Source organism: Danio aesculapii, chromosome 4, assembly GCF_903798145.1.
Source record: "Danio aesculapii chromosome 4, fDanAes4.1, whole genome shotgun sequence".
In the NCBI taxonomy this organism is placed as follows: Eukaryota; Metazoa; Chordata; class Actinopteri; order Cypriniformes; family Danionidae; genus Danio; species Danio aesculapii.
In genome coordinates this window covers 37,090,516-37,116,271 of record NC_079438.1, presented here as the reverse complement: position 1 = coordinate 37,116,271, position 25,756 = coordinate 37,090,516, and the positions used below count along the sequence as shown (strand labels likewise).

At 35.2% G+C, this 25,756-nt stretch overlaps 1 protein-coding gene across 4 annotated transcripts in view; it reads right to left on the bottom strand.

The window, feature by feature from the left end:
* Window positions 1-25,756, bottom strand: part of ppfia2 (PTPRF interacting protein alpha 2) — a 308,411-nt gene that overhangs the window by 58,709 nt on the left and 223,946 nt on the right. For all 4 annotated transcript variants that reach the window (XM_056455574.1, XM_056455575.1, XM_056455573.1 and 1 more), the window contains exons 5-7: window positions 24,740-24,814; window positions 10,166-10,273; window positions 3,212-3,433 (exon numbers count right to left, since the gene is read on the bottom strand). In XM_056455574.1, the coding sequence (XP_056311549.1) occupies window positions 3,212-3,433; window positions 10,166-10,273; window positions 24,740-24,814 (405 nt within the window). The remainder of the gene's footprint in view (window positions 1-3,211; window positions 3,434-10,165; window positions 10,274-24,739; window positions 24,815-25,756) is intronic.

The window sequence follows — 25,756 nt, the reverse complement described above, 5'->3', positions numbered from 1 at the left end:
GAGGGTCATGTATTACAAGTAATGCGAGTTACGTACTAATATTACTTTTCTAAGTAATGAGTAAAGTAACACATTACTTTTAAAAATTAAATAATAAAATTTTAATTACTTTGTAAAAAATGTAACTCGAGTAACTTTTTTGTTGAATTAATTAGTATTTAAAAAGTCAATTGCTGAATTACAATTGAGATGAGAAAACACGTTCATTATCTTGAACACATGGAAGAAAAGGAATTGTACTTGACAATGGTTTGAACTTCACTAATAAGACAGAAAGTGCAAAAGCAGCAAACACATTGCTTTAAACTTTCATTAAAGGTCTAGGCTCATGAAGTTCTCAGAAGATAACATTATCCTACAATATTATTTTTTGATGTGTTTTTTTAAAGGTAAATAAAGGTGTAGGTTTTACAGTTTGTTGTTAATTGCAGAGCTCCTCTATTTAAAAAAAGAAGATAAAGCCCTGCAAGTTCTGAAAGGCCCCGTTTAAACTGTCAGGTCTTGATGCCCAATTCCGATTTGTTGCCTATATCTAATTTTTTTGCCTGTTGAAGGATTCGGATTTCTACCTTCCAATCCATCTCAGCATGGATCAACGTTTATCCTTTTCTCATCATCCTGTTTCTCATTTTTTTATTAAAGATGATTATTAAATAATGAATAAAGTTAACACATTGTTTAATATGTGAATGTTCAGTGCATTTGCCTGTTTCTTTGTAACTATTTTCAGGAGCCACCAAACTAGGTCAGAGGTCATGGAGACCTCGAGTGGAACTGAAGGGCTGAAGACTGGAAGCAACTGTTTCTATTGTTATTTCTATGAGTTAATAATATGTAAGTTGTCTAAAGTGGTTTTGCTATTTTTACGGTTAATTCTATTAAAGTGATTCTACTTTTTATTCAAGATAGACTTTGTGTAGTAAGGATATTATAACTGCCTGAATGTGGATTATACTGGTTTTTAACCAGTTTTGATAAAGACGGCTGAGAGTACACTCAGCCTTGGGTAAGAAATAGATTGTACTTTAAGTGTGTGTGTACTATTTGATTGTGGATCCGTTTCACAGGTCTGGAGTCAGCTCTAAACAGTCTAGTGGATGTCTGATGTTTATATGCTTAAGATATTGTTCAGAATTGTATGCACGCACCCACATGGAAATTTTCCAAGTCTGTCTGTGTTTTAACCAATCAGGTAGCTATGATGTAGTTAATGACCTTATGTGAATGTATAATTGTTGTTGATTTATGATTGCAAGCAGAGCGGCCTAGGAACTCATTGCGAGTGTTGAAGCTGGCTTCTGCTGATGAAACTACAAACTATCTTCAGTAAACTTTATTTATTTATTTGAATCTCTGACTCCGGCTCTTCCTTATCTGACAGACTGGTCATTCTTTGGGTTAAACTGTATACAATCCCTACACTGTCCATTTACACGTTCTTTTAACTGTGACCCATATCCGATTCATGCATTTACACTTGCCATACAATTTATGACGTTGCGCATGCATAAAGGCGGGTTCTAGCATCTGCACCACACTAGCCACCATGGAAGAAATTTTCTTGCTTCTAGCTCTGCGAAATATGTTCAACTTTAAAATGATTTTGAAGCGGAGGAGGAGGGAAAGCTGTCATCACAGCTTGCGCCTATGGTTTAAATATGGTGCCCTCCACCATTCAGAGGAATTTGTGGGTACGAGAGAAATCTCAGGTCTGGTGGGAGCAAATTGTGGCGAATGACCACTTTCCTCCTCCGTGTTTCCTCTGTTGTTGTTGTTGTTTACCACGTGGACATCTCCACATACGCTCTTCCTTCTACATCATTAAGTTTTTAATGACATCAGTTTAATGATGTCCAAAATGGAATGCCTAAATAAATCCGATCTGCCTGTTACATGATAGTTGCATTGTCACATTTCCGATTTATATCTGATTCATTTCCACATATGAAGGAGGCCTGAAACCGATCTCTGAATATCCGAATGCATGCGTTTTTTTTTTTGTTTACACGGTCATAGAACAGATCCAATCTGTGTCACATGAGCAAAAAATCGGAATTGGGTCGCATTTAACTGGCAGTGTAAACGGGGCCAAAGAGATCAAGCCTTGGCCAGGTAATAAAAAGTAATGCAAATGTAAAGCAAAAGAAACGTAACGCATTACTTTCCATAAAAAGTAATTTAAGTAACACAACTAGTTACTTTTTAGGAGAGTAACTCAATTTTTAATGCATTACTTTCAAAAGTAACTTTCTACAACACTGTCCATAACTCACAAGCTTCTTCATAGGCACAAGCATTCAATGTGGGCTCCACAGGCTAAATGAATTATCTATTTTTGTTGTATAGATACAAAACTACAAAGGGTTTACATTAATTTGTGTCAAACTCTCCCAAAAATAAAATGTTGGGTCTTTGTAAGTTAAAGAAACACTATATTTTCTATTATTTTTCACCCCCATTCACAGTTGTGAATAATACCCCCATTCACAGTTGTGTGAAGCATCTATAAAGCTGAAATTTCACAGCAATTTAACATTACAATTTTATAATTCAACAGTTAATGACTGATAATAAATAATAAATAATGATAATAAAATGAAACAAACACCAACTGTCATCTATGGCATTGATGTAGCGTCATGCATTAGTGCTGTTATCTGACTATTACATATAGCCTACAGTTTAACACACTTTCGCATGTTTCTTTTTTTACATTTGTGGGAAAAATACAATTTACATATGTGGTTTCAAATCCCAGATAGATTTAGACCTGTCCGGTTTAATCTAGAACGCATTCCAGATCACCAACTGAAGTGCTTTGAGCAATCAGATATATATCCATTTCCAATGCATTTTGCAGGGCATGTAGACCTGCACTTTTCCAGTAATAGTCATCCAATCTGAATAAAATGCATGAAGTGACCAGGTGTAAACAGCCCCTATAGATCAGACGGCTGCGCTCGAATTTGAATCAATAAATTCAACAAGCAGAGTTAGCATTAACCAAACCTAACTTGTCAAGTGCACACACCCTAATTATCATAAACTAAAAGTTTCTGAAAGACACAATGACAGTCAGTGCCGCGATGGACTGAATTTAGTATGAAAGCACTTTTAAAGAAACTGAATTAAGATCAAGTTTGTGTATTGAGGTTTTGCATACAACTAATGCCATAATGGCAGATTTGAGACAGAGGCTTCACAAACACACCTCTTTAATGTCCCTCTGGAACCTGTTGTTCATGTCTTCGCTCTTGATGAGGTCTTTGCGTGCCGTCTCCAGCTCCTGCTCCACCTCAGAGACGCGGGAGGACAGTGAGGACATGCGCTCCTTCATCTGTGCCAGCTCATAGTTCTGCTTCTCTAGCAGCTCCTGCAGCTCCACCACCTGACTGGCCTCGTCCCCTGACTCCATCGAGCCATTCGACAAACGCTGCAACACCAAAACATACACAATACACACAGTTAATGCTGTGAGAGAAGATTTCTGAACTGAAGAATTAACCAGGCTTCATTTAGTTACCTAAGACCATAAAAAAAATGGTATTTGATATAATGGTATGGTTAATTGACTATCCTTTAGCCCAGTTTAACTTAGCACTATTATTTTTGCACTATTATGAGGTTTTCATCATAAACTAATAATGACACCATTATTGAAATAAAATAAAAAACATTAAAAGAAAAATATTTAAAAGTATTTATTTATCATTAGTTTAACTTGTGTACTTTAAAACAAACACAAACAGCACAATGATGAAACTATTACATAAACTACATACTGTGTAATTGTTAAATATGTTTTAAAAACAAAATAATATAATTGGCAATAGATCACTACAATTCAGAAGTAAAGTGACAACAGAAAACATACAATTAATAACTTCAATTCAAATTCAATTCAAACGATTAAAAGAAACTATAGTGCCCACAAGATATCTTTATCATATTAAAATAGCATACATATCAATTATTCATGAATCCAGTATAACTCATTAATATTTTGACGTTAATAATAAGGTTGTTATCCATAAACTAATACTAAAGTATATAAAAACCTTTTAATAACATAAACTGACCAAAAAAATCATATTTCCTACAGTCATGCAATTAAAATAATATTGTTAATACTAAATCCTATACATAAATCACTTCAATTATACTAACAAAATGAAGTAAAATACAACACACTAAAAACATATGAAATATTCATTATGAAGTATTTTTATTCTTGTTTGTTTTATGTTACAGTATTTATATTATCTATGATTGATTACATTATTCAAATTCAAGGGCTGCTATGTGCTGCTATAATTTATTTAACTGCTATTAAAATATATTAATAATTAATCATCTCTTCATACAATTTATTAAGTTTAGGCCCGTAGCCAAGAGGGGTTCTGGTGGTTCGAAAGACTAAAAGTTGGATTGTTATTATTTTAAAAAAATGTTCTGCTTATTCAAATGGCTAAACTCTGACTGAGGAACGCTTAAAGTGCTGGCCAGTTTATTATTTATCTGTAGGCCTCAGTGGTTAAATTAAAACTAGTTTTAACAAATTTCTTTAAAAAAATAATACTAATACTAATAATAATGATAGATGATAATAAATTTGTATTTTAAAAATAAGAATCTTTCAATATTTTTTATTTAAAATTGTCATTATTTATAAATCATCACTTGAGTACTTTAAAACAAACACAAACAGCACAATGATGAAACTATTACATAAACTACATATTGTATAATTGTTAAATATGTTTTTAAAACAAAATAATATAATTGTCAATAGATCACTACAATTTAGAAGTAAAGTGACAACAGAAAACATACAATTAATAACTTATTCAAACGAATAAAAGAAACTACAGTGCCCAAATATATTAGTATTAAAATATAAGTATTAATATAAGTATTAAAATAGCATACAAATCAACTATTCATGAATCCAGTATAACTCATTATTATTTTGACTTTAATCATAGGGTTGTTATCCATAACTAATACTAAAGTATATAAAAAAAACTTTTAATAACATAAACTGACAAAAAAATCATAATTTTTCCTATAGTCATGCATCATGTTTTAATTCATTCTTTCATTGACTGAATGCTCTGTATTTGTTTTGCTGAATTTAGAGTAGGGTTGTGCGATTAATTGAAATGCGATTAATTGAACATGCATGATTTCTAAATCGTCCTACAGCACGATTTTTCTGCAGTATGCTGTTTGAACCAATCATAATGCAGCATGCCTAAACAGAGCGTGATAACAGGAGACTGAGCTTAATTACAAATAATCTGCAGGATGTTATGTTCAACATCTGTTGTGTGGGAGATTTGGATACAGGAAGGCTGATGTATCGCAGAACCAGATAATTTGTAAGACATATCGACATATCTAAAACCATGTGCAAAGTGAGAGAAGTCGCCTTTGTCGTTGCTCGGTGACCATCAAATGTTTTCTCAGATGATTACAAACCAACAAAGCATTGCTGCAGCACTGATTAAGTTTTATTTAAGGAGAAAACTAAAAAGCACTGGGTGTTAGTGTGTTCTGTGTTTGTCTGAGGTAATTAGTCCACCGAAATGTGTATATTCCAAACAAAGTATGAAGTTGATCGGTCAGTTTTTGTTACGTGACTCGCAGTGCCTGGAATCTGCGTGCATCACTCCCAATATGCATGCAAGCCGAGCACCTCTTGTGTGTGCAAAAGACGTGATATGTGAACGGCCTATTTCACGGCAGCATCACAAAGAGGTCTATGATCTATGCATGGCAAAAAAATAAATAAATAATATATATATATATATATATATATATATATATATATATATATATATATATATATATATATATATATATATATATATGTAGACGCATACAAATGTACACGCAACTACTTTTGATATGTGGTCAAGCAGAACATCGGATTCTTACTTGAGTTTGATGCCACACACATACACACACAGTAGTCTATTTATTTGTTTTGCCTTAGGTCTGTTCTAGAGACAATTTTTTACAGCTTTACTAGGTGATTTTTGTTTTCTTTGCCTGTTTCAGAAACATGTTACCGGTCTATGATAAAGATCTGTTTCCTCCAGAAATATGTTTCAGATTCACACTGTAAAACATCTGTGAGTGTCAAAATCAAAATCGCAATACTGTTCAAGAAAATCGTGATAGATTTCTTTTGCCCATATTGTGCAGCCCTAATTTCCAGTATGACCCTTTGAGTCTGTTCAGTCTAATTGTATTCTCTGTGTGTGAAGTAGAAGATCAGCAGATCGCTCCTCCGCCATGCCTAAAATAAAGACCCCTGTCACATTTTCGCACTAAAACTTGACACGTCTTATGCCGCACTGAAATTAGACTTTATAACCTGTTTAATTTATGGTGCAGGCAGCAAGACAGAAAGGTGATAAAATCATTTGCAGAGCACACAGAATTTACTCCGTCTAAGCTGTGAAGCCACGAGAGATCAACACGAACAGCTTCTGTCATCGTAAATAGACCAGATTGACAAGACAAAGAATAGCTGTGGTTTATTCTGGCCTGATAATGACTCATTCGCACTTTCTTCACTCCCTCTCACTTTCTTCAATCTTTTTTTACTTGTATCTATCAGTGAGTGTTTGTTTAAAGGGGACCATGCACAATTCACTTTTGTAAGGTGTTTGAACACAGATGTGGGTCTACAGTGTGTAAACAAGCAGCTTATAACAGAAAAACATCCAACCACCCCTCTTTCAACATTCCCCATAAATCATAAAGTGTTTCTCCAAATGGTTTTCCCTCTATTCTTTGGTATGTGTAGAAAATCTCTATCTACAGTCGTTTATTTGTGCGGTATGATACAGTTTGGATCTGCACCGCTGAGCTCGCTGCAGTTCAGTTTTGCTCGCCTCACGTCATATTTCCACTGCAGTTTAATACTACTTAAAGTGGGTGGGATTGTTGCTATAGTTGTGGTGCCTCTACTGCAGTGACATTAGCTATGTTTCCATCCAGAGATGCTAATTAAACTTATATGCATATCGCATACATTTATGGAATATCGCATATAAGACATGCGAATAAAGCACGTTTCCTTTCAAGTAGTCAAAGAGAACAAAATCGTCACTTCCTAATTAACTGGCATCAAATATCAAATGTGAAAACAAAATTTGCTGCGGTAGAAGAAGCTGCGTGAATCTTTTCTTTATTTAATAAATGATTTGCGCCTTGGAAGACAGTATGCCGACGCGCAATGAATGCATGGTGGCATTTGAAGGCACGAGACGTGGAGCACAGATGCTCTTGACAATTCTGGAGGTTATTAATGATATAATAACACTAATACTGAAATGGTTGAGGCATTTTAGAATGACCAAAACAACATTTCAGATCTTTTACAATGTGCTCAGCCTGCTGGTTTGTCCATCACATGATCTCTTATAACAAAATCACATGACTTAAGTTTATCAGTTATGTGCATGTTTTTATGCTCATTTTCAAAATGTATGGCATCTTGGCATTTCCATCAACTGTTTTTTTATACGCACATCCAAAATGCATATCAAAATAGATGGATGGAAATGTAGCTAGTGTCATTTTCATTCTCAGCTCCTTGCCTACCAATGAGAGAAGGGTCTGGACCTCTTCTACTGACCATTTCATGTGTATTTTTCTTGCAGAGGTACAGTATAAAAATGTTTTAGTTGTGTGAATTAACAATACAACAGTAGCTGTTGCTGACTAATTAAATATAGTGGGTTTGGTGTCTCTTGTTATAAATCCAGATACACCTGTAATGACATTTCTCTTGGACCAATTGGTGATCAACAATGTCTGTGCATACATCATGTTTTGTTAATGGCACAGGTCACTTGGAACCTCACCTGAGGTGATACTAAAAATTACCAGCTTCTTGTTACAGAACACAATTGAAAAGCCCCTCAAAGTAAGCCAAGCCGAATCAAACTGCACCGTGTCATGCAGTGAAAAAGCTCTTTTTGATTGGTGATGATATGACTTAGTACAGCAGCTAGAGACTTTACAAACTATCTGTTATAGGATAAACCAACAAACATAATTTTAGACTGAGATTGAATTTCTCATTTAAATGTACTTACGAATGTAAATAAAGTGGTATATTTTTGGGCGAAATATATTTTATGAGGGTCCATTAGCTGGTCAATACCAGCGCTTTGTGTTTTTTCCTTTATATATACAGAACAAGTCCATCACTTCATGTTTTGAGAACATTTCCAAACGTCCTTTCTGAATGTGATTGAACGTTCTGGTAATAAGGATAAAAATACAATTGTCTCAGAATGTATTCACAAAGACCAGAAATGTCATTATTTTATTTAAAACACTTTCATTATAATGTATATTTATTTTTACACACTGTACAGTCAAGTGAACAAGTGAAGCTTTAATTCCTTACTGACATTTGTACTAGCATGTTTCCACTTGTTTTGTTGTTTCTGGAGTGTCAGAATTTACATTGATTTGCATTTAATTTGCATTAAAAGGGACATGCACAAAAACTGTGTTTTTGCTCATCCTTAACTTTGACAAGCTGTAATAAATAAATGATCTGTGGGGTATTTAGAGCTGAAACATTATAAGTCCATTCTCAGGACAGCACAGATTTATATAACATCTTATGAAAAGGGGTAAATATGTCCCCTTTAATGTACAGGCACAGCCATTGACCTTTAGCTGGTTGGCTGGACTCATGCATCAGTGTCAGAGGTCCTGGATATTGTCAGTACTGCTACTAAATCTATCGAGCCTCATGGCTGAGATTAATTTGGCCAATTGAGATATACTGTCAAAGTGCCAACCTTTATCTTTATGAGACCACACATTTCTGCCATCACTGTCACCATGTCAACACAATCTAATGCAGCAAATGGTGCAGATCGCTAACAGAGAGAGGATGACGAGGCTTCTCTCATCCTTTCATCCCGTTATCTTTTCATCAGGAGCGTGGGGAAAGATCCTGCTACGACTGGTTTAACGCCACATTAAATGTGATCCAGAAATACAGTCTGACAGGATGTGTGTGTGTTGACTGTATAGAGAAAAGGCTTTTACTGGATACATCTGTGTTCAAAAAATTATTTTCAGTAGTTTCTGTTGCCTAGACTAAAAATGACTGTAAAAGGCGAAAAGCGTGCAAAGCTTGTAGTTGGGAAGACTTTTTTAAATACTTTTTTTTTTTACTTAAGTTCGGTAATTAAGACCTTATTGACCAAAATTGACAATAAAGATATTCTGAAATTATATTTCAGTAAAATATACTGAACCCTTTGATAAAGATGGATTAAACAGCATGTCTGTTTACTAGGGAAGTTGTTTGAGCCACAGAAAATAAATAAATAAATTAAAATATATAAATTCTGACTTTATTTCTTGCAATAATCTAACTTACCTAATAAATTATGAAAAATGTAAATAAACAAACAAAAAAGAATTATTTTATTTAAATTATTTATATTTATTATTTATGTTTATTTGTATTTATTATTATATTATATTTTATTATTTAAACTTGGAACTGACTTAGCTAGTCAGACATTTTCATGCAAAACTATGACAATTTTTTGCACATCAAAGTTTATATCGTTTAATTTTTACTTTATAACAATTGTTAGATACAAATGCATATATAAAGCAATTGCCAGTTTATATTGAAATTGTTAGTTACAAAGTTACACTGTGAACCTATAAAATTGTCAACATTGATAGCAATAATAAATGTGTGAGCACCAGATCAGCATGATAAAAATTATATGATTATATGACACAGATAAATGAAATATTAATGCTGAAAATAACATTTCTTCAAACAAGAAAAATCTCTCTCAATAGGTTGGAAAGTTAATCTTGTTAGTCTTGAATTTAGAATCTCTTTATATCCCACTGACGAAAAATAATGACATTTTAAATCCGAGTATGAAAATCATTTTACGAGGAACACAAAATATTGCAAATAGAAAACATTTATAACTTATTTTATTTTTGATCAAATAAATGCTGTCTTGGTGAGGAGAAATTACTATTTCAAAAACAGCGGTGAACTTTCAGCATGGCATAAAATCCAAAATCTGCCTATTGGGAAAAAATGAACCGCTCTGTGGGAGTTTAAATCCTGGCAGCAGTCAATACTCACCTTGCCATGAACTTTCTGGGCATCAGTCCCCTCCAACAAGTCCTCTGCCCCATCTCCTGACGCCACCTTCCTCTGAATGTGGGCATTCTGCTCCCTTAAAGCCACAATCTGCAATCAAGCACAATAAAAAGAGAGAGTTACTGAGAGAATACACAGAAAAGCAAGCAAATCTGTCTGCTAGGGAACTTCATGTCAAATAATATACAATACCAAATGGTGAACACACAATAAGAAGATAATAATATCATCTTGATATAGGCAACACTAGTGAAATAAATCATAAAATAGTAACATTCAAATGGGACATCTAATATTCCACTACAACTTTACTGCGCTGTGGTTTTTGTTCGACCGTTCTAGAGACTACACAGATAGTGTGACATTCAGATAATGTAATATCCCTATCCTTATTTGCTAAAGTGAGTGTTAAGCTCTATTTAAAGACACAACCATTTTTATTGCCCATTTTGTGCCCATTTTTCATTTTCATATGATGTTTTTATACAATATTAATACTGTAAGCATACAGAAAAATAAAATCACAAATCAAAAAACAAACAGCTTAGAAGTGTTCAAATATACAGAATAGCATATCAACAGCGACTGTGATTGAAAATGTACAGCATCAAGGACAACGGCTGCTCTACCATTTGTTCTGACTGATATGAGGAGAGTCAGGAATCATTGCACTGCAAGAGAAGATTTAACAACCAAACAACCTTAGCTATTTGTTAACAGTTAAAGTACCAATGCAGTGGAGTGTAGAATGTAACACTGACTAGGGTTCAGAGTATAATATTTTCCTTCCCCAATTAAATTCACACTTGTGAAATACAAATAAGTGGGGTTTTTTCATCATCATTTCTGTGTGTATAATTCGTTTTCATTATTTATCTCAAAACAATGGAAGTCTGTATGTTTATTTATTGCCACAACAACAACTTGTGGCTATTTTGTGGTAAGATCAATAGAGAATAAAACACATTACATAACAATAATAGCAACTTCTTCCATCAATAAGAGAAGATACAAAAAAACCTTCAAATTCTACATTAAAAACATTCACAATTATGATTTTTCACTTCAATATACACTGTGAAATGTAATCAGCTGACTTTACTTTAAAAAGTGAGTAAACATGTTGGCTTAAAATTATTAAGTTAATGAACTATGTGCATAATTCAGTTAAAGTCCACTTAAAAGTTCCAAGTTACAATAGATCTACTCACTTCTTCACATTAAGTAACTAATTGCATTTTACAGTGTTTTCATTCATTCATTTTCCTTCAGCTTAGTCTCTTTTTTGATCAGGGGTCACCACAACAGAATGAACCGCCAACTATTCCAGTATATGTTTTACACAGTGGATGCCTTTCCATCCGCAACCCAGTACTGGGAAACACCCATACACTCATTCACACACAGACTCATACAATACGGCCAATTTAGTTTATTCAATTCACCAATAGCGCATGTCTTTGGACTGTGGGGAAAACTGGAGCACGTGGAATAAACCCACACCAACATGGGGAGAACATTCAAACTCTACACAGGCCCAGCCGGGACTTGAATCAGCAACTTTCTTGCTATGAGGAGACAGTGCTAACCATTGAGCCACCGTTTTGCCCTTTACAGTGTCTGATAACTTAAAATTATTTCTGGAGTGATATTTAAAAAAAAAACGTATCAAACATCCATTATACTCTTAGTCTACTGTAATATTCTTGACTTTATAATTCCACATTCCAACAAAAATTGTTTTATAGTGACACTCAAATAATGACTTTTGCTGCTTGATCAAACTAATTATTTAAAATGAGTTGAAACAACACAATTCTTACGTTGTTGTTTTCTCTGAGGCAACTTTATTGTCTTATGTTCAATCGACTTCAATTTATAAAAACGATTAAGTTATCTTAATTGATTTGTGTTGGAACGGCAAAAAGGAATTGTGTGGATTTTTACAGTGTACATGTTGGTATTGAACTGTTCTTAGAAACAAATGAGTCAAACTAAAGTCACCAATTTGGCATCTAGTATATAGAGCTCAGTCACTCCTGGTCTCAAAAAAGTAATTTAAAAGTGTCTTTTATGTATGCTCTGGTTGATCTCTTGCAGTTTAAAAGTATTGAAGATAAGTTTGACAATAAGGAATGTTACAATATAATGCTAAACAACCGACTGGAGATTAAAATAATAGTGAATATGTCTAAATTTATATAAACTTAGAATTGTTCTTCAGAAATAGGCAGAAGTTTACATTTGCTACTGTTAAATAAGTTCAATGATGTTTTCAAATGTTTTGAACTTTATCACTTTATATTCTACAGATATGCGCCAAAACAATATCGAGGGAAAGTCCATTTATTTTAATAATTTGCTTCAAAAAGTGAAACTTGTGTGTTATATTAGTTCACTACACACACTCAATTTGAATGATCATGGATTAAAGAAAAAGAAAGAAAAAAAATCGCAAATCCAGTATTTCACAAAATTAGAATATTTCATGTGACCAATAAAAAAAGGATCTTAAACACATGTTGGCCCACTAAAAAGCATGTTAATGTTCTGCATTATGTCCTCAGTACTTAGTTGGACCTCCTTTTGCACTAATTACAGCATCAAGGCGGTGTGGCATGAAGGCGATCAGCCTTTGACACAGTTAAGGTGTTAAGGTAGCCCAAATTGCTTTGATATTGGCCTTCAGCTTGTCTGCATTTCGGGGTCTCTGTTCCCTCATGAAATAAAGGTCTTTTTTTTTTTTAAATGGGGTCAGGTGAGTTTTCGGGCCAATTAATAACAGGGATACCATGGTCCTTAAACCAGATACTGGTAGCTTTAGCACTGTGTGCAGGAGCCAAGTCCTGCTGGAAAATAAAATCATTCTCTCCAAAAAGCTTGTCGGCAGCAGGAAGCATGAAGTGCTCTAAAACTGGCCCTGGTATAGAGTTGGGTTGACTGTAGACTTGATAAAAGACAATGGACCCACACCAGCATATGACATGGCTCTCCAAACCATCACTGACTGTGGAAACTTCACACTGGACTTTAAGCAGCTTGACTTTTGTGTCTCTCCGCTCTTCCTCCAGACTCTGGGATCTTGATTTCCAAATTAAATACAAAATTTGCTTTCATCTGAAAAGAGGACTTGGGACCTCTGGGCAACAGACCAGTATTTTTTCTCTTTAGCCCTGCACAGATGCTTCTAACATCCTTTTCTGGTTCAGGAGTGGCTTGACACATGAAATTCTACAGCTGTAACCCATGTCATGCAGACGTCTGTATGTGGTGGTTCTTGATACTCTGACAGAACCCTCAGTCGCCCTTGGTTGACAATCCTCTCAAGGCTGCGGTCATACTTGTGCACCTTTTCCAGCCAAATTTTCCTTTTCTTTTAACACTCTATTAAAATACTTAGATACTGCACTCTGTCAGCATCCAGCTACTTTTGCAATTGCCTTTTGACACTTTTCCTCCTTATGAAAGGTTCCAATGATGGTCATCTGCACAACCGTCAAGTCAGAAGTCTTCCCCTTGATTCTGCCTACTAAGCCAGACTGAGACCATTTCAAGGCTTTGCATTAGTTAGTGGATTAGATTGAGACACTAGGAGCCTAAAATGTTAACCGTTGTCATGATATTCTAATTTTGTGAAATACTGGATTTGAGTTTTTTCAATCTTTAATCCATAATCAATTAAATTAAAACAAATGAAGGCTTGAAATATTTAACTGTGTGATTAGTGAACTAATATAACACACAAGTTTCACTTTTTGAAGCAAAATATTGAAATAAATGGGCTTTCCCTTGATATTCAAATTAGCACATACCTGTATACATGTAGCTTGATATATAGTAAATACTCTAGGCTTTGTTTCACTTATATTGGGAGTAGGTGTAAATGTTTAACCTAACCGGTTACATCTAACTCTGTGAAGGTCCACAGCCCTAAAGTCCTGTTACTCAACATCTTTAATTATTGCAGAAAGAGAATGTGGAAAGTGATTATGAAAAAAGTCGATTCTGACATTTTATTATATCATCCCTCTAAAGGCATGTCATCAGCATATTTCTTTAGGGATTTCACATGACACTTCACACACGTCTTAAATGTGAGAGACCAAGTTAATACACTGAGGATTGATCTCACAGGATTACAGCTGTCAGATATAGACAACTTGTGGTAAATGTATGCACTTTTAAAATAAGTGAGATGAAGGTCAGAAGGTTCTAAGAACAGAATAACTATGTTGAAGTTTGGAACGTGACTTGAAGTTTACATGAGAAGTGATGGTGAAACACTGCCCAATATCGGAGGCAAATTAGTGCTTGTTCATATGAGTGACAATGATATTACAATAGTGTGTAATGTCAAAGACAGAAATCTGAGAGAAATATGAACGTATCAATGATATCTATTATATTCAGCATACTTTGTCCTGGAGCTGGTTGTACCAGCAAGTTAAAACAAAGTTTAGTTGTGACATAAGGGGCACAAAGTTATTATAATTTTTTTTGTTGTTGTTTTATTTTTCAGCATTGAACTTTAACGTAACTCTATTTCAGACTAAATGTTTACAAACACCTCTGATTGATGAGCTTGTGATTGAATAAACTAAATTGGCTGTAGGGTATGAATGTGTGAACCCAGTACTGGGTTGCAGCCGGAAGGGCATCTGCTGTGTAAAACATATGTTGGATAAGTTGGCGGTTCATTCTGCTGTGATGACCCCTGATAAATAAAGGGACTAAGCAAGTGGTGTCCAAACTCGTTTCTGGTGGGCCGGCGTCCTGCAAAGTTTAGTTCCAACCACAATCAGAAGCACCTGGGCTAGCTAATCAAGCTCTTACAAGGCTTTCTAGAAACATCCTTGCAGGTGTTTTGAGGCAAGTTTTGAAGCTAAACTCAGCAGGACACCGGCGCTCCAGGACTAAGTTTGGACACCCCTGGACTAAGCCGAAGGAAAATGAATAAATAAATCTTTTGTGTCCAACAGAATAAAGAAACTCACAAAGGTTTAAAAGCACATGAGGGAGAGTAAACAATGAGGTAATTTTCATTTCTATAATCTAGCTAGTAGTGACTAAGCCTACAGTGTGGACTTTATGCTCCAGTTTAAACAAAAAGGTATTGTATAAACAGCTAGTGCAATTCTACCTAAAAATGTAAAATGTAAAATATAATTTTTATTTTAGGCAGAGATGTTGGTGACTCTTCCTAGTGAAAGGTTGCATAAGGTAAGACTTTCTGTTGTTGGACTGTCATATAACGCATGGTTTCCTTTACATTTATTCTTCCATGGCGGGACGCCACACCAAAATTCATTCCCACCATGGCTACATTTTTTTTTTGTTTGGATTATAATCGCACTAAAATGTATTAAAATGTAAGTGAATTATAAAAGAGCAAACTTTTCTGTAATCGTAGTAGTGCTTTGCATTATTTGATTAACCCTTTAAGATTACATGCTGACAGACAGACAGGGCTGCGTGATGTGTTATGATGAACACGGTTTCCATAATAGTACTTTATTTATAGATAAAGGTCTATGGTTCTGCATACAATGACTTTATCATGCTGGAGTTTATAGCCATTTCACTTTACTTCAGGACGCATCAATGCCCTTCTGTAGGTCTATTAGAGACATTCCTGAATATTCCTAGCAAATCTAATAAATGTTAAAGACATACTCGTTACATAAACACACTTAATCGTACCTCAGCAGCATTTATTTGAGAATGCACAAGAAGATCTGTGCTTGAGCAGCGTATATTTAAGGGTGTGCAAGAAGTTTTGAAAATCGAGCATAGAGATTTGCATGCTTGTATTACATGAATGCGATCTCGACTTGTAATGCCTCAGTCACACTAGAGTTTGAGCTTGCTAAATTCTGTCATACGGCGCTGCGAAAAGGGGGTGGGATTAAACAAGATGATTAGACACTAAAAAAAAAAGAGTGATTGGGCCATGTTTTAAATTTCTGTTCAGAGAGGTCATGTTTTGATCCTAGATTGGTCTCACGTAATCATATGATGCGATTTCGCAGGTCAGAGTTCACCAAGCTTGAACTTTCCAACACAGCGAACTGCGAAACTTGCCGCATGACCTTGTGTTTCCGGTCTGACGCATTCGTGTGCGTATGAATGGACGTCTATGGGGAGAAAAGTGCAATGTGACCGCAACTTAATACTGCGCTCACGACATTTGTCATTGAAATAACGCCATAGGTAGTTAATCTGTGTAAAGGTCCTGTCAACCACAGCTGGAAAAAATCCTAGAGGAAACACTATGGTGTGCACACTAAATAAAAGAAAATAAGTGATGTATTTAAAATCATGCAAAATCAAAACATGATTACAATTATGTCAAGAATAAACCGGACCCTTATTTACACATGTACAACAGTTGGTGGGAAGAGATGAGTTATAATTTCAGAAGTTTAAAATGTTAATATTTTTCTTGTTTCACTTCCAAAATGATTGATTAGTGGTTGTAGTCTCTTAAGAAGTTTTATTTATTATGTTTGCACAGTGTTATTAATAAGAAAACCAAGGCTAGACCTTAAGTCAGACTGCATGAAAAAGTATAAGATCGTACAAATTCATATGTAAAAACAACAACAAATAGCAACAAACTGCCATGATGATGTGTTGGATCACACTTTAAGCATTATAATCATAATAATGAATGTAAATTTTGAAGTGCCAACTTTGGGTGCCAATTCAATTGCATGGGCCAATTAGTTAACTAGAAATCTCAATTTATCTTCACTTGAAGAAAGACAAAAGAGCACTGATTATGAGGAAAAAATAATTAAAACAGTCTCTTTTTTTTTTTTTTTTTTTTTTTTTTTTTTAGAAATTTTACATAAAAACTAAGATTTTTTTTTTTCCCAAAGTAAATCCAATGCCATTTAAGTCCATACTGTATGCACTAAATGAGTGTTTCTCAACCACGTTCCTGGAGGACAACCAACTGTGCAGGTTTTGGATGTCACCTTTGTCTGTTACACTCATTACAGGTCTTTTAGTCTCTGCTAATGAGCTGATGATCTGAATCAGGTGTGTTTAGTTAAGGAGACATGGAAAATGTGCAGAGCTGGTGGTCCACCAGGATCGTGGATGAGAAACACGACACTAAATGAAGAAAATACTAAGTTGTATTAATAATTTAGAACTAAACATTAGACAAGCAAAAATATTATTTATTTTCATTTATTTTATGGATTGTGTGAAAAAAAAAATCTTACTGGTACCCAAAATTGGCAATAATTTTTGAAATAACATCCTAAAAACTTATTTGTTGACACCACAATATATTATTGATGCTGATAGTTATACTATATTGTGGTAGTTTGACATTCACCATGGTACTCAACACTTACCAAAGAAAAAAAAAATCTCTTCTTTCTTTTAAGCCTCATTCATTCATTCATTCATTCATTCATTCATTCATTCATTCATTCATTCATTCATTTTCTTTTGGTTTAGTCCCTTTATTAATCTGGGGTCACCACAGCAGAATGAACCGCCAAATTACACAGCATATGTTTTACGCAGCTTATGCCCTTCCAGCTGTAACCCATCACTGGGAAACAACAATACACACTCATTTACACACAAACACTATGGACAATTTATCTTACTCAATTCACCTGTACTACATGTCTTTGGACTGGAGGAAACCCACGCGAAGGCAGGGAGAACATGCAAACTCCACACAGAAATGCCAACTGACCCAGCCGAGGCTCGAACCAGCGACCTTCTTGCTGTGAGGTGACAGCACTACCTACTGCGCCACCGCATCGCCCCTCTTTCGTCTTCTTAGTAATTTTATACTACACACGTTAAACACTCCACCATCTAAAACAACAATATAAATGATGAAATGCATCTCTGGACCGTAACGAAACTGCCGCAGCCCAATAATGTAAAACTGCAGCGCATACAAATATAGCAGCTGAAGTTGCTGACCATATCCACTGGCATATGTTCCCTAATAAAAAAATCCCAGTATTCTTCCAGGAGCATCTCTAAAGCAGGTTATCTGACACACACCCACCCACACACACACACATAAAGCTCTCTACAGGCTAAAGGCCATCAGAGGATTATTCCTCTCCCATGTCGAGACGCTCTGTCCACTGTGAGCTCAGAGAAAGCGATGGATAGATGGAGGGATATAAAGAAGACATCACTTGCTTTTGTTTGGTTTATCGCCTCTTTCTCTATGCATACCTTTAATGAGGTGGCAATTAAGGGTCTTGGCGCTTTTGAAGGTACAGAAAGAGAATTGTCTGCCATTTTTTCCGAGGCCTGGAGATCAAACAGCTCCGCACCTTCTGACTCCACAAAGAGCCGGGATATTGAGTCAACTTGCAAATGAAGGTAAATGAGAAGTAGAGGCCCAATGAAAGTGAGCATGTCGGCTTTGATGTCGTTCATTTGGGCTCATCAAAGAGGATTGCGGACCAGCCTGAAACGCTGGTTTGTTTCAAACAGAAAACAACTACTTCACAGGAAGACGATTCATCTCTGTTACTCACCTGAACGCTGTGAGTTAAGCAACATTTTACTCCCTCTAACCTGGAGATATTAATGTGAAGTTGGAAATGAGATGGTGTAGTTGTACTTGTGCATTACTGCACAAATTAAGTGCTTTTCATAAGTCCGACACAGCACAGAGAGATAGACAGTATTTGTCAAAATCAGACTGTAAACAAAACTGAACTGTGCTAGTCTACTAACAATAGCTAATAGCTAACAATAGCATTATACTAATAGGAAGGCCTACAAAACATTGCAATACTATATGAAAATACTTAAATTTTAGTTTATGTGCATGCCAATATGGCAATTACTGTGAATATAAAAGTGTCATTTAAATATTTACATGTATGTTTATTAGTAATGTGACGTTGTGCAACGATGCTTCGAAGCATGTATCAAAAAAAGATACATTTCGCAGTGAAGCGGTGAACCAGAGCTTGATTCGTTTTGCCATAATCACGTGATCAGTGACGTCCGAAGCTTCATTTTTGCCTATACCCACATGACAGCTTTGAATTTTGATTCAATGGTTTAAACACCCTCATGGGTCAGTAAAGTGTATAGCAAAAGATCAGGCATTGATTACATACAGTGCATCCAGAAAGTATTCAAAGTGCTTCACTTTTTCCACATATTTTAATGTTAGAACCTCATTCCAAAATGGATTAAATTCATTTATTTCCTCAAAATTCTGCACACAATACCCCATAAAGACAATGTGAAAAAAGATTTTTTGAAATGGTTGCAAATTTATTAAAATAAAAAACCTGAAAAATCACATGTACTGTACATAGATATTCACAGCCTTTGCCGTGAAGCTCTAAATTAAGCTCAGCTACATTCTGTTAACACTGATCACTCTTGAGATGTTTTAGCAGCTTAATTGGAGTTCACCTGTGGTAAATTCAGTTGACTGGACATGATTTGAAAAGGCATACACCTGTATATATAAGGTCCCAGGGTTGACAGGGGATGTCAAAGCATAAACCAAGCATGAAGACAAAGGAATTGTCTGTAGACCTCGAGGCACAAGGCTGGGGATGGTTACAGAAAAATTTCTGCCGATCTGAAAGTTCGAATGAGCACAGTGGCCTCCACCATCCGTAAGTGGAAGATGTTTGGAACCACCAGGACTCTTCCTAGAGCTGGCCGGCCATCTAAGCTGAGTGATCGGGGAGAAGGGCCTTAGTCAGAAAGGTAATCAATAACCCATTGGTCACTCTGTCTGTGCTCCAGCGTTCTTCTGGGGAGAGAGGAGAACCTTACGGAGGGACAACCATCTGTGCAGCAATCTACCAATCAGGCCTGTATAGTAGAGTGGCCAGACGGAAGCACCTCCCAGCCTAGAATTTGCCAAAAGGCATCTGAAGGACTCTCAGACCATAAGAAACAAAATTTTCTGGTCTGATGAGACTAAAATTGAACTCTTTGGAGTGAATGCCAGGCGTTATGTTTGGAGAAAACCAGGCACCGCTCATCACTAGGCTAATACCATCCCTACAGTGCATGGTGGTGGGAGCATCATGCTGTGGGGGCATATTTTTTAGCAGCAGAAACTGGAAGACGAGTCAGGATAGAGGGAAAGATGAATGCAGCAATGTACAGAGACATCCTGAATGAAAACCTGCTTCAGAGTGCTCTTGACCTCAGACTGGGGCGATGGCCCATTTTCCAGCAGGACAATGACTCAAAGCATCACAACAACTCAGTGAATGTCTTGAGTGGCCAAGCCAGAGCCCAGGTCTAAATCCTATTGAACATCTCTGGAGAGATCTGAAAATGGCTGTACACCGTCACTTACCATCCAACCTGATAGAGCTTGAGAGATACTGCAAAGAGGAATGGGCAAAAATTCCCAAAGACAGGTGTGCCAAGCTTGTGGCATCATATTCAAAAAGACTTGAGGCTGTAATTGCTACCAAAGGTGCATCAACAAAGTATTGAGCAAAGGCTGTGAATACTTATGTACATGTGATTTTTCAAGTTTTTTAAAATCTTTTTTCACTTTGTCATTATGGGGAATTGTGTGTAGGATTTTGAGAAAATAAATTAATTTAATGCATTTTGGAATAAGGCTGTAACATAAAAAATGTGGAAAAAGTGAAGCGATATGAATACTTTACGCATGCACTATATATTTCTACTGTTTCAAAGCACTGCACCGGTCCTGCTTACCAGTAACTCAACCAAAAACAATAGTAATTTATAGTTAAAAGCTTGTGAACCATACTACAGTGTATTAGTGTACTATTTACAAGTATATTTAAAGAAGGCCACTGCATACTGTAGTATAGTATGTAACGGAAGCCAGCTGGCAAGCGCAACGCAAAATCCTCACTCTCATAGCCTCCTCCTTAGCATTCGCCTCCCATGCAGGAATCGCTGGTTCAATCCCCGCTGGGTTCGAGTGGGTGGGTGTAGGACCGGTTGAAATACCATAAGCGTAAATACTTTTGAATACCTTGACTTTACTTCAGTCATCGGTGGTGTTATGCAACATACCGTATGTGCAAAGTACTACAGTAATTGAGTAATTTGTTTATATTACTATTATTGTATTACTACATGAATGAGTTGACATGAATGAGACTACATGAATGAGACACTTTTGCAACCCTGTGCTTTCCCACACTTTAACCAGCAGAGGGCCTCATTGAGCTCTGATTTGGAAAGCTTCGACTAACGAATCTTTTTCCGATACAACTGAGTTGATCGATTCACTGAGATAATAATTTGTATTTATGTAGAGAGTCAGGAGCTCAGTTTAATGTCTCATCCCTAAATATGGGGCTCCCTGTCCCTTCACTATACTGGGGCGTAAGGACTCACACAGACTGCAGGCTGAGCTGCTGACCTCACTAACACCATCTATGTTGCATCTATTGCAAAAATAAAGGAATAAAACTAAGTGTGTCACTAATTGTTTGATAGTTTGATAATATTTAATATGTTTAATTAATCAAACTAGACTACACTTAAGCAAACTGTGATTACAACCTACTATACTGTATGTCATAGTGTAAATCTACACTGCACATATAGCAGGTTGTCTATGTATTCTTATACAGTATTTGCAGTTTGAGTTTGAGAAGTACAACTTTTAGTTTCTACATTTCAGACACTACTCCTTTCAGAACAGACCTTAAATAATCTCAAGCACACACTTTGCTTTAATAAGTGCAGTAACATCTGTGCTTCTCCACTGTAGAAAAGCACCAGCCGCCGCTACACATGCCCAAACTTTCAGTGCCAAGGCCAGTGAATATCCTTTTATAACATCAATGAACAGTTGTTCAAAAGCATGAGACTTTGAATGACTAATACTGCATATAAATAAATATTTTCTGCAAAGTAAACTTGGACAGCTTAGAGGCTGGATGAAATTTAAAAGAGGCCTCAATTTGCATTTTTTAATTTCCCAATTCAGAGCAAATCTAATGCACGGCTACACGGCTGAGCTGGTGAGAAAACTGGGCTCTGACTATGTGCTGTAAGTGAGAATGTTCTCACCAGTTTGATGATGTACAGTTTTAGATATTTGAATATATGATTTTAGATGTGATGAAAGGGTTTGTTTAGATTTTATGCAAGTTATTCTAGAAATTAAATTAAATGTACACAAAATCTGTAAGGTACACTATATGTAATATTATAAATAATATATTCTGAAGTTATGAAGCGCTCATGTTGTGCTTTATTCAGTTATTAGTTTTCCTGTAGTGTTTAATGAAGCTGCATATAAATTTTAAAAAGATAAAAGCGCATGACAAATGGATTTATTGTCATCACAAAAAAAAAGAATCATTTACTGTGTAAACTTCTGAGGCAAGTTTAATTTCAATCTTTTATTTCAGACTTTTTTCCTTTACACACCTATGCAGATTTTTAAGATTGCATTAGTTAACGATCATTAGCTAACATGAGCTAACAATAAACAGTTGTACTTTTATTAACTAACATTAACCTAGAATAAAGACTAATAAATCTTGTGATTGCTCATTGTTAGTTAATGCATTAACTTACTGATTTTGTTAAATTTTTTATTTTGGAAATTGGACCGCGAAAATGAAACGAATCTAACGTTATTCTTCAGGCGTAAAAAACTGAGGGGCAAAATGACGACAAGACGAAACAAGCGAAATCATTTTCAGCATAATTTTTAGCATCCTTTTTTGTGCAATTAATGATGTAAAAGACTAAATTTAGCTGCACATTTATCGAAAATAGATAATTACAGATTAATTAACGTTGTCTACTTATATGAATATTTGACATACTCGCTTTATTTTTTGCCTAAAACGCATTTTACTGAAATGCAATATTGAAGTGTCTTTCACTGACACATTTTGCACAGTGCTAATATTTTTCCTGAGACATGTTTCTAAAAGTTATGTCCTAATTGAATTAATCATAGTTTAATATAAGAAACTGAACCCTGAGTAATATGAGAATCTGAACCCTGCATCTAAAATATAAGGAACAGGGAATTGGACTGAAGGGAATAATAAAGTTTGCGTTTGGGTATTAACATTAACCCAAAATGTGTTGCCTCCCTCTTTCTTACATGTTTTTTTTTTTGTAATATTTTTCATAATTACAGTATATTATTTGCAGATTGATTTTATTGTTTATGGATCAATATTTGCATTAATGTTAATTGTTTTGTTGTTGAGTTCAGAATGTATATTTTATTACTAAGTAATACGATATATATATATATATATATATATATATATATATATATATATATATATATATATATATATATATATATATATATATATATATATATATATATATATATATATATATATATATATATATATATATATATATATATATATAAACACTCAACCTAGAACCTTTAATCTGTTTGCTAAATTAATAGAATTTGTTTTTAAAAGTACAGAAGGACGGAAAGTAGGAGTCACTGGTCCCTTTATTAAAGATTGTTGAATTCTTTATTTTTGAAGCTGCTAGTTGACAAAAACAGTGCTGTTTTAAAATGTCTAAATCATTCAGACAGTTATTAAGCAGAAGAAATCAGGGTTTACTTTTCTGTTTCATTGATTGTATTTAACAAGCAATAAAATCATTGTGGTCCGGTTTGCAATGGCAATATTCCACTATTTAGAGCAAGGTAGGGCCCCAAATGTACAGGGCCGGCCCTGGTTGTTCCATATAGCACATACTTTTAAAATGTATAATTAATTTTAACTGTAGTTTTGTAATAAGATAAGAACTTTATTCAAATCTTAATTCCTTACAGTAGTATCTTGATGGGTACATACAATATATATCATCTTCACTGGTTTCTCACAAACAATGCCAACATTGCCCCTCAAACACAAATTAAACATTTTTTTGACCTTGTATGGATGTAAACACCTCCTAAACTAAATTACAACCTGACAAATAAATCACAATAAGGACACCTCAATCTAAAAACTGAGCAATGCTTTTCTTTTCTTGGCCTATTTTCATTACTTAGTTTCTTTACAAACAATGAAATCGAAGATAGCACATCTCTCTTAGGCCTGAGTCACTGTCTTGTTTTAAATAACCACTTTCACCTCGTCTCTCCTCTCCATCTGTCTGGCTCTTTGATCTGAGATGCACCTCTTTCATGACCCGAAGAGATCAGAAGAGTTTAAATTCAGAAACGAAGACATTACAACAGAGAGCAACACTCGCAGAATGATCAAAATCAGCACACACATTTTCAACATTCAATTTCTCTTAACGGGGGGAAAAAAAGTTATTTGGCTCTTGTTGAGAAGTTGAAAGCTCTTTCAGCTAGAACTGCACCATCTGGACTGCCAGGACTAGAATAAACACTAAAATACACAATGTTCTGTTTGCTCTGTTGCATTTCACACCGAGCAGTTCAAGCAAAAACCCAGCATAACAACAAAATAAACATATTTAGCGTGTTTAGTTGGTATATTTAACCGACAGTCACTACCTGTTTTGATGAAGATAATGATGCTGTGTAATTACATAAACAGAGCATTTGTGGCTCACCTCCTGATTGGCTGCAGCCAACTCCTCCTCCAAAGCAGAAACTCTCTCTAGTGACACCCGCAATCTCTCTCGTACCTGAACAAAAGGGGAAAACATGCATCACTTGCTGTTTATGAAGGTTGTGTCCTACTCAGAACTGAACTGGGAATGTTTTTATATTGAGGTAGCAAGCATGATGTAAAATTGCTGAATTTGAAGAAGTTAAAAGTCCATGTTTGCTAAATATACTGTATAGGCAAAGTGCAGTAAACAAATATTAAAAACTGAGCCTTGGGGAACTATTTTTTGAGGTAAAACTGCAATAGAGAGCTGTTCCCTTATGTCACCATCTCAGTCCCGGCTATTCCCCATACCAACCAGCCGAGGTAATCATCACCGAAATACTAGCCATTTATGGAACTCCAAATCCCACAATCCCGTTCTCAGATAACGAATTACTTTACTTTGAAGTTACTTTTAAAACATATTAAATATACCTATAAAGATTCAAAACATACTGCAGCTATTTAATATTCACTGAGAAACATTACAATGGGTTGATCACAGCAGTTTCACATATTCAAAATACTTAGAGAGATATTTCGGGCAAAACTTTAAATTCTCTAATCATTCAGTTGATTTAAACCTGTTTGTCTTTTTTTTTTAAACCCAAAATAAGTTATTTAGAAGAAAACTGGATATGTGGAACCATTGCCATCCATAATATGCAAAAGCACTGCAGTGTTTGGGTGTTTTGGGTTTGTCTGAGGTAATTAGTCTACCGAAATGTGTATATTCCATTGTCACCAGCAAGTATATACAGACTCCTACCGAAGTTCCTTGCGGAGTGTTGTTTTGCTAAGCAGACATTACTGAGCGATTCATATATTTATTTACGCCTGCTTTACAGCCCAGTTATACATTTCAATGAATGTTATACAGTTTGTTTCATTGTCTCTGTGATTTACATTGTAATAAAGAAGCTAATAAATGGATCCACAATGTCCTGAGTCTTCCTCACACCTTACTACTGTAAAT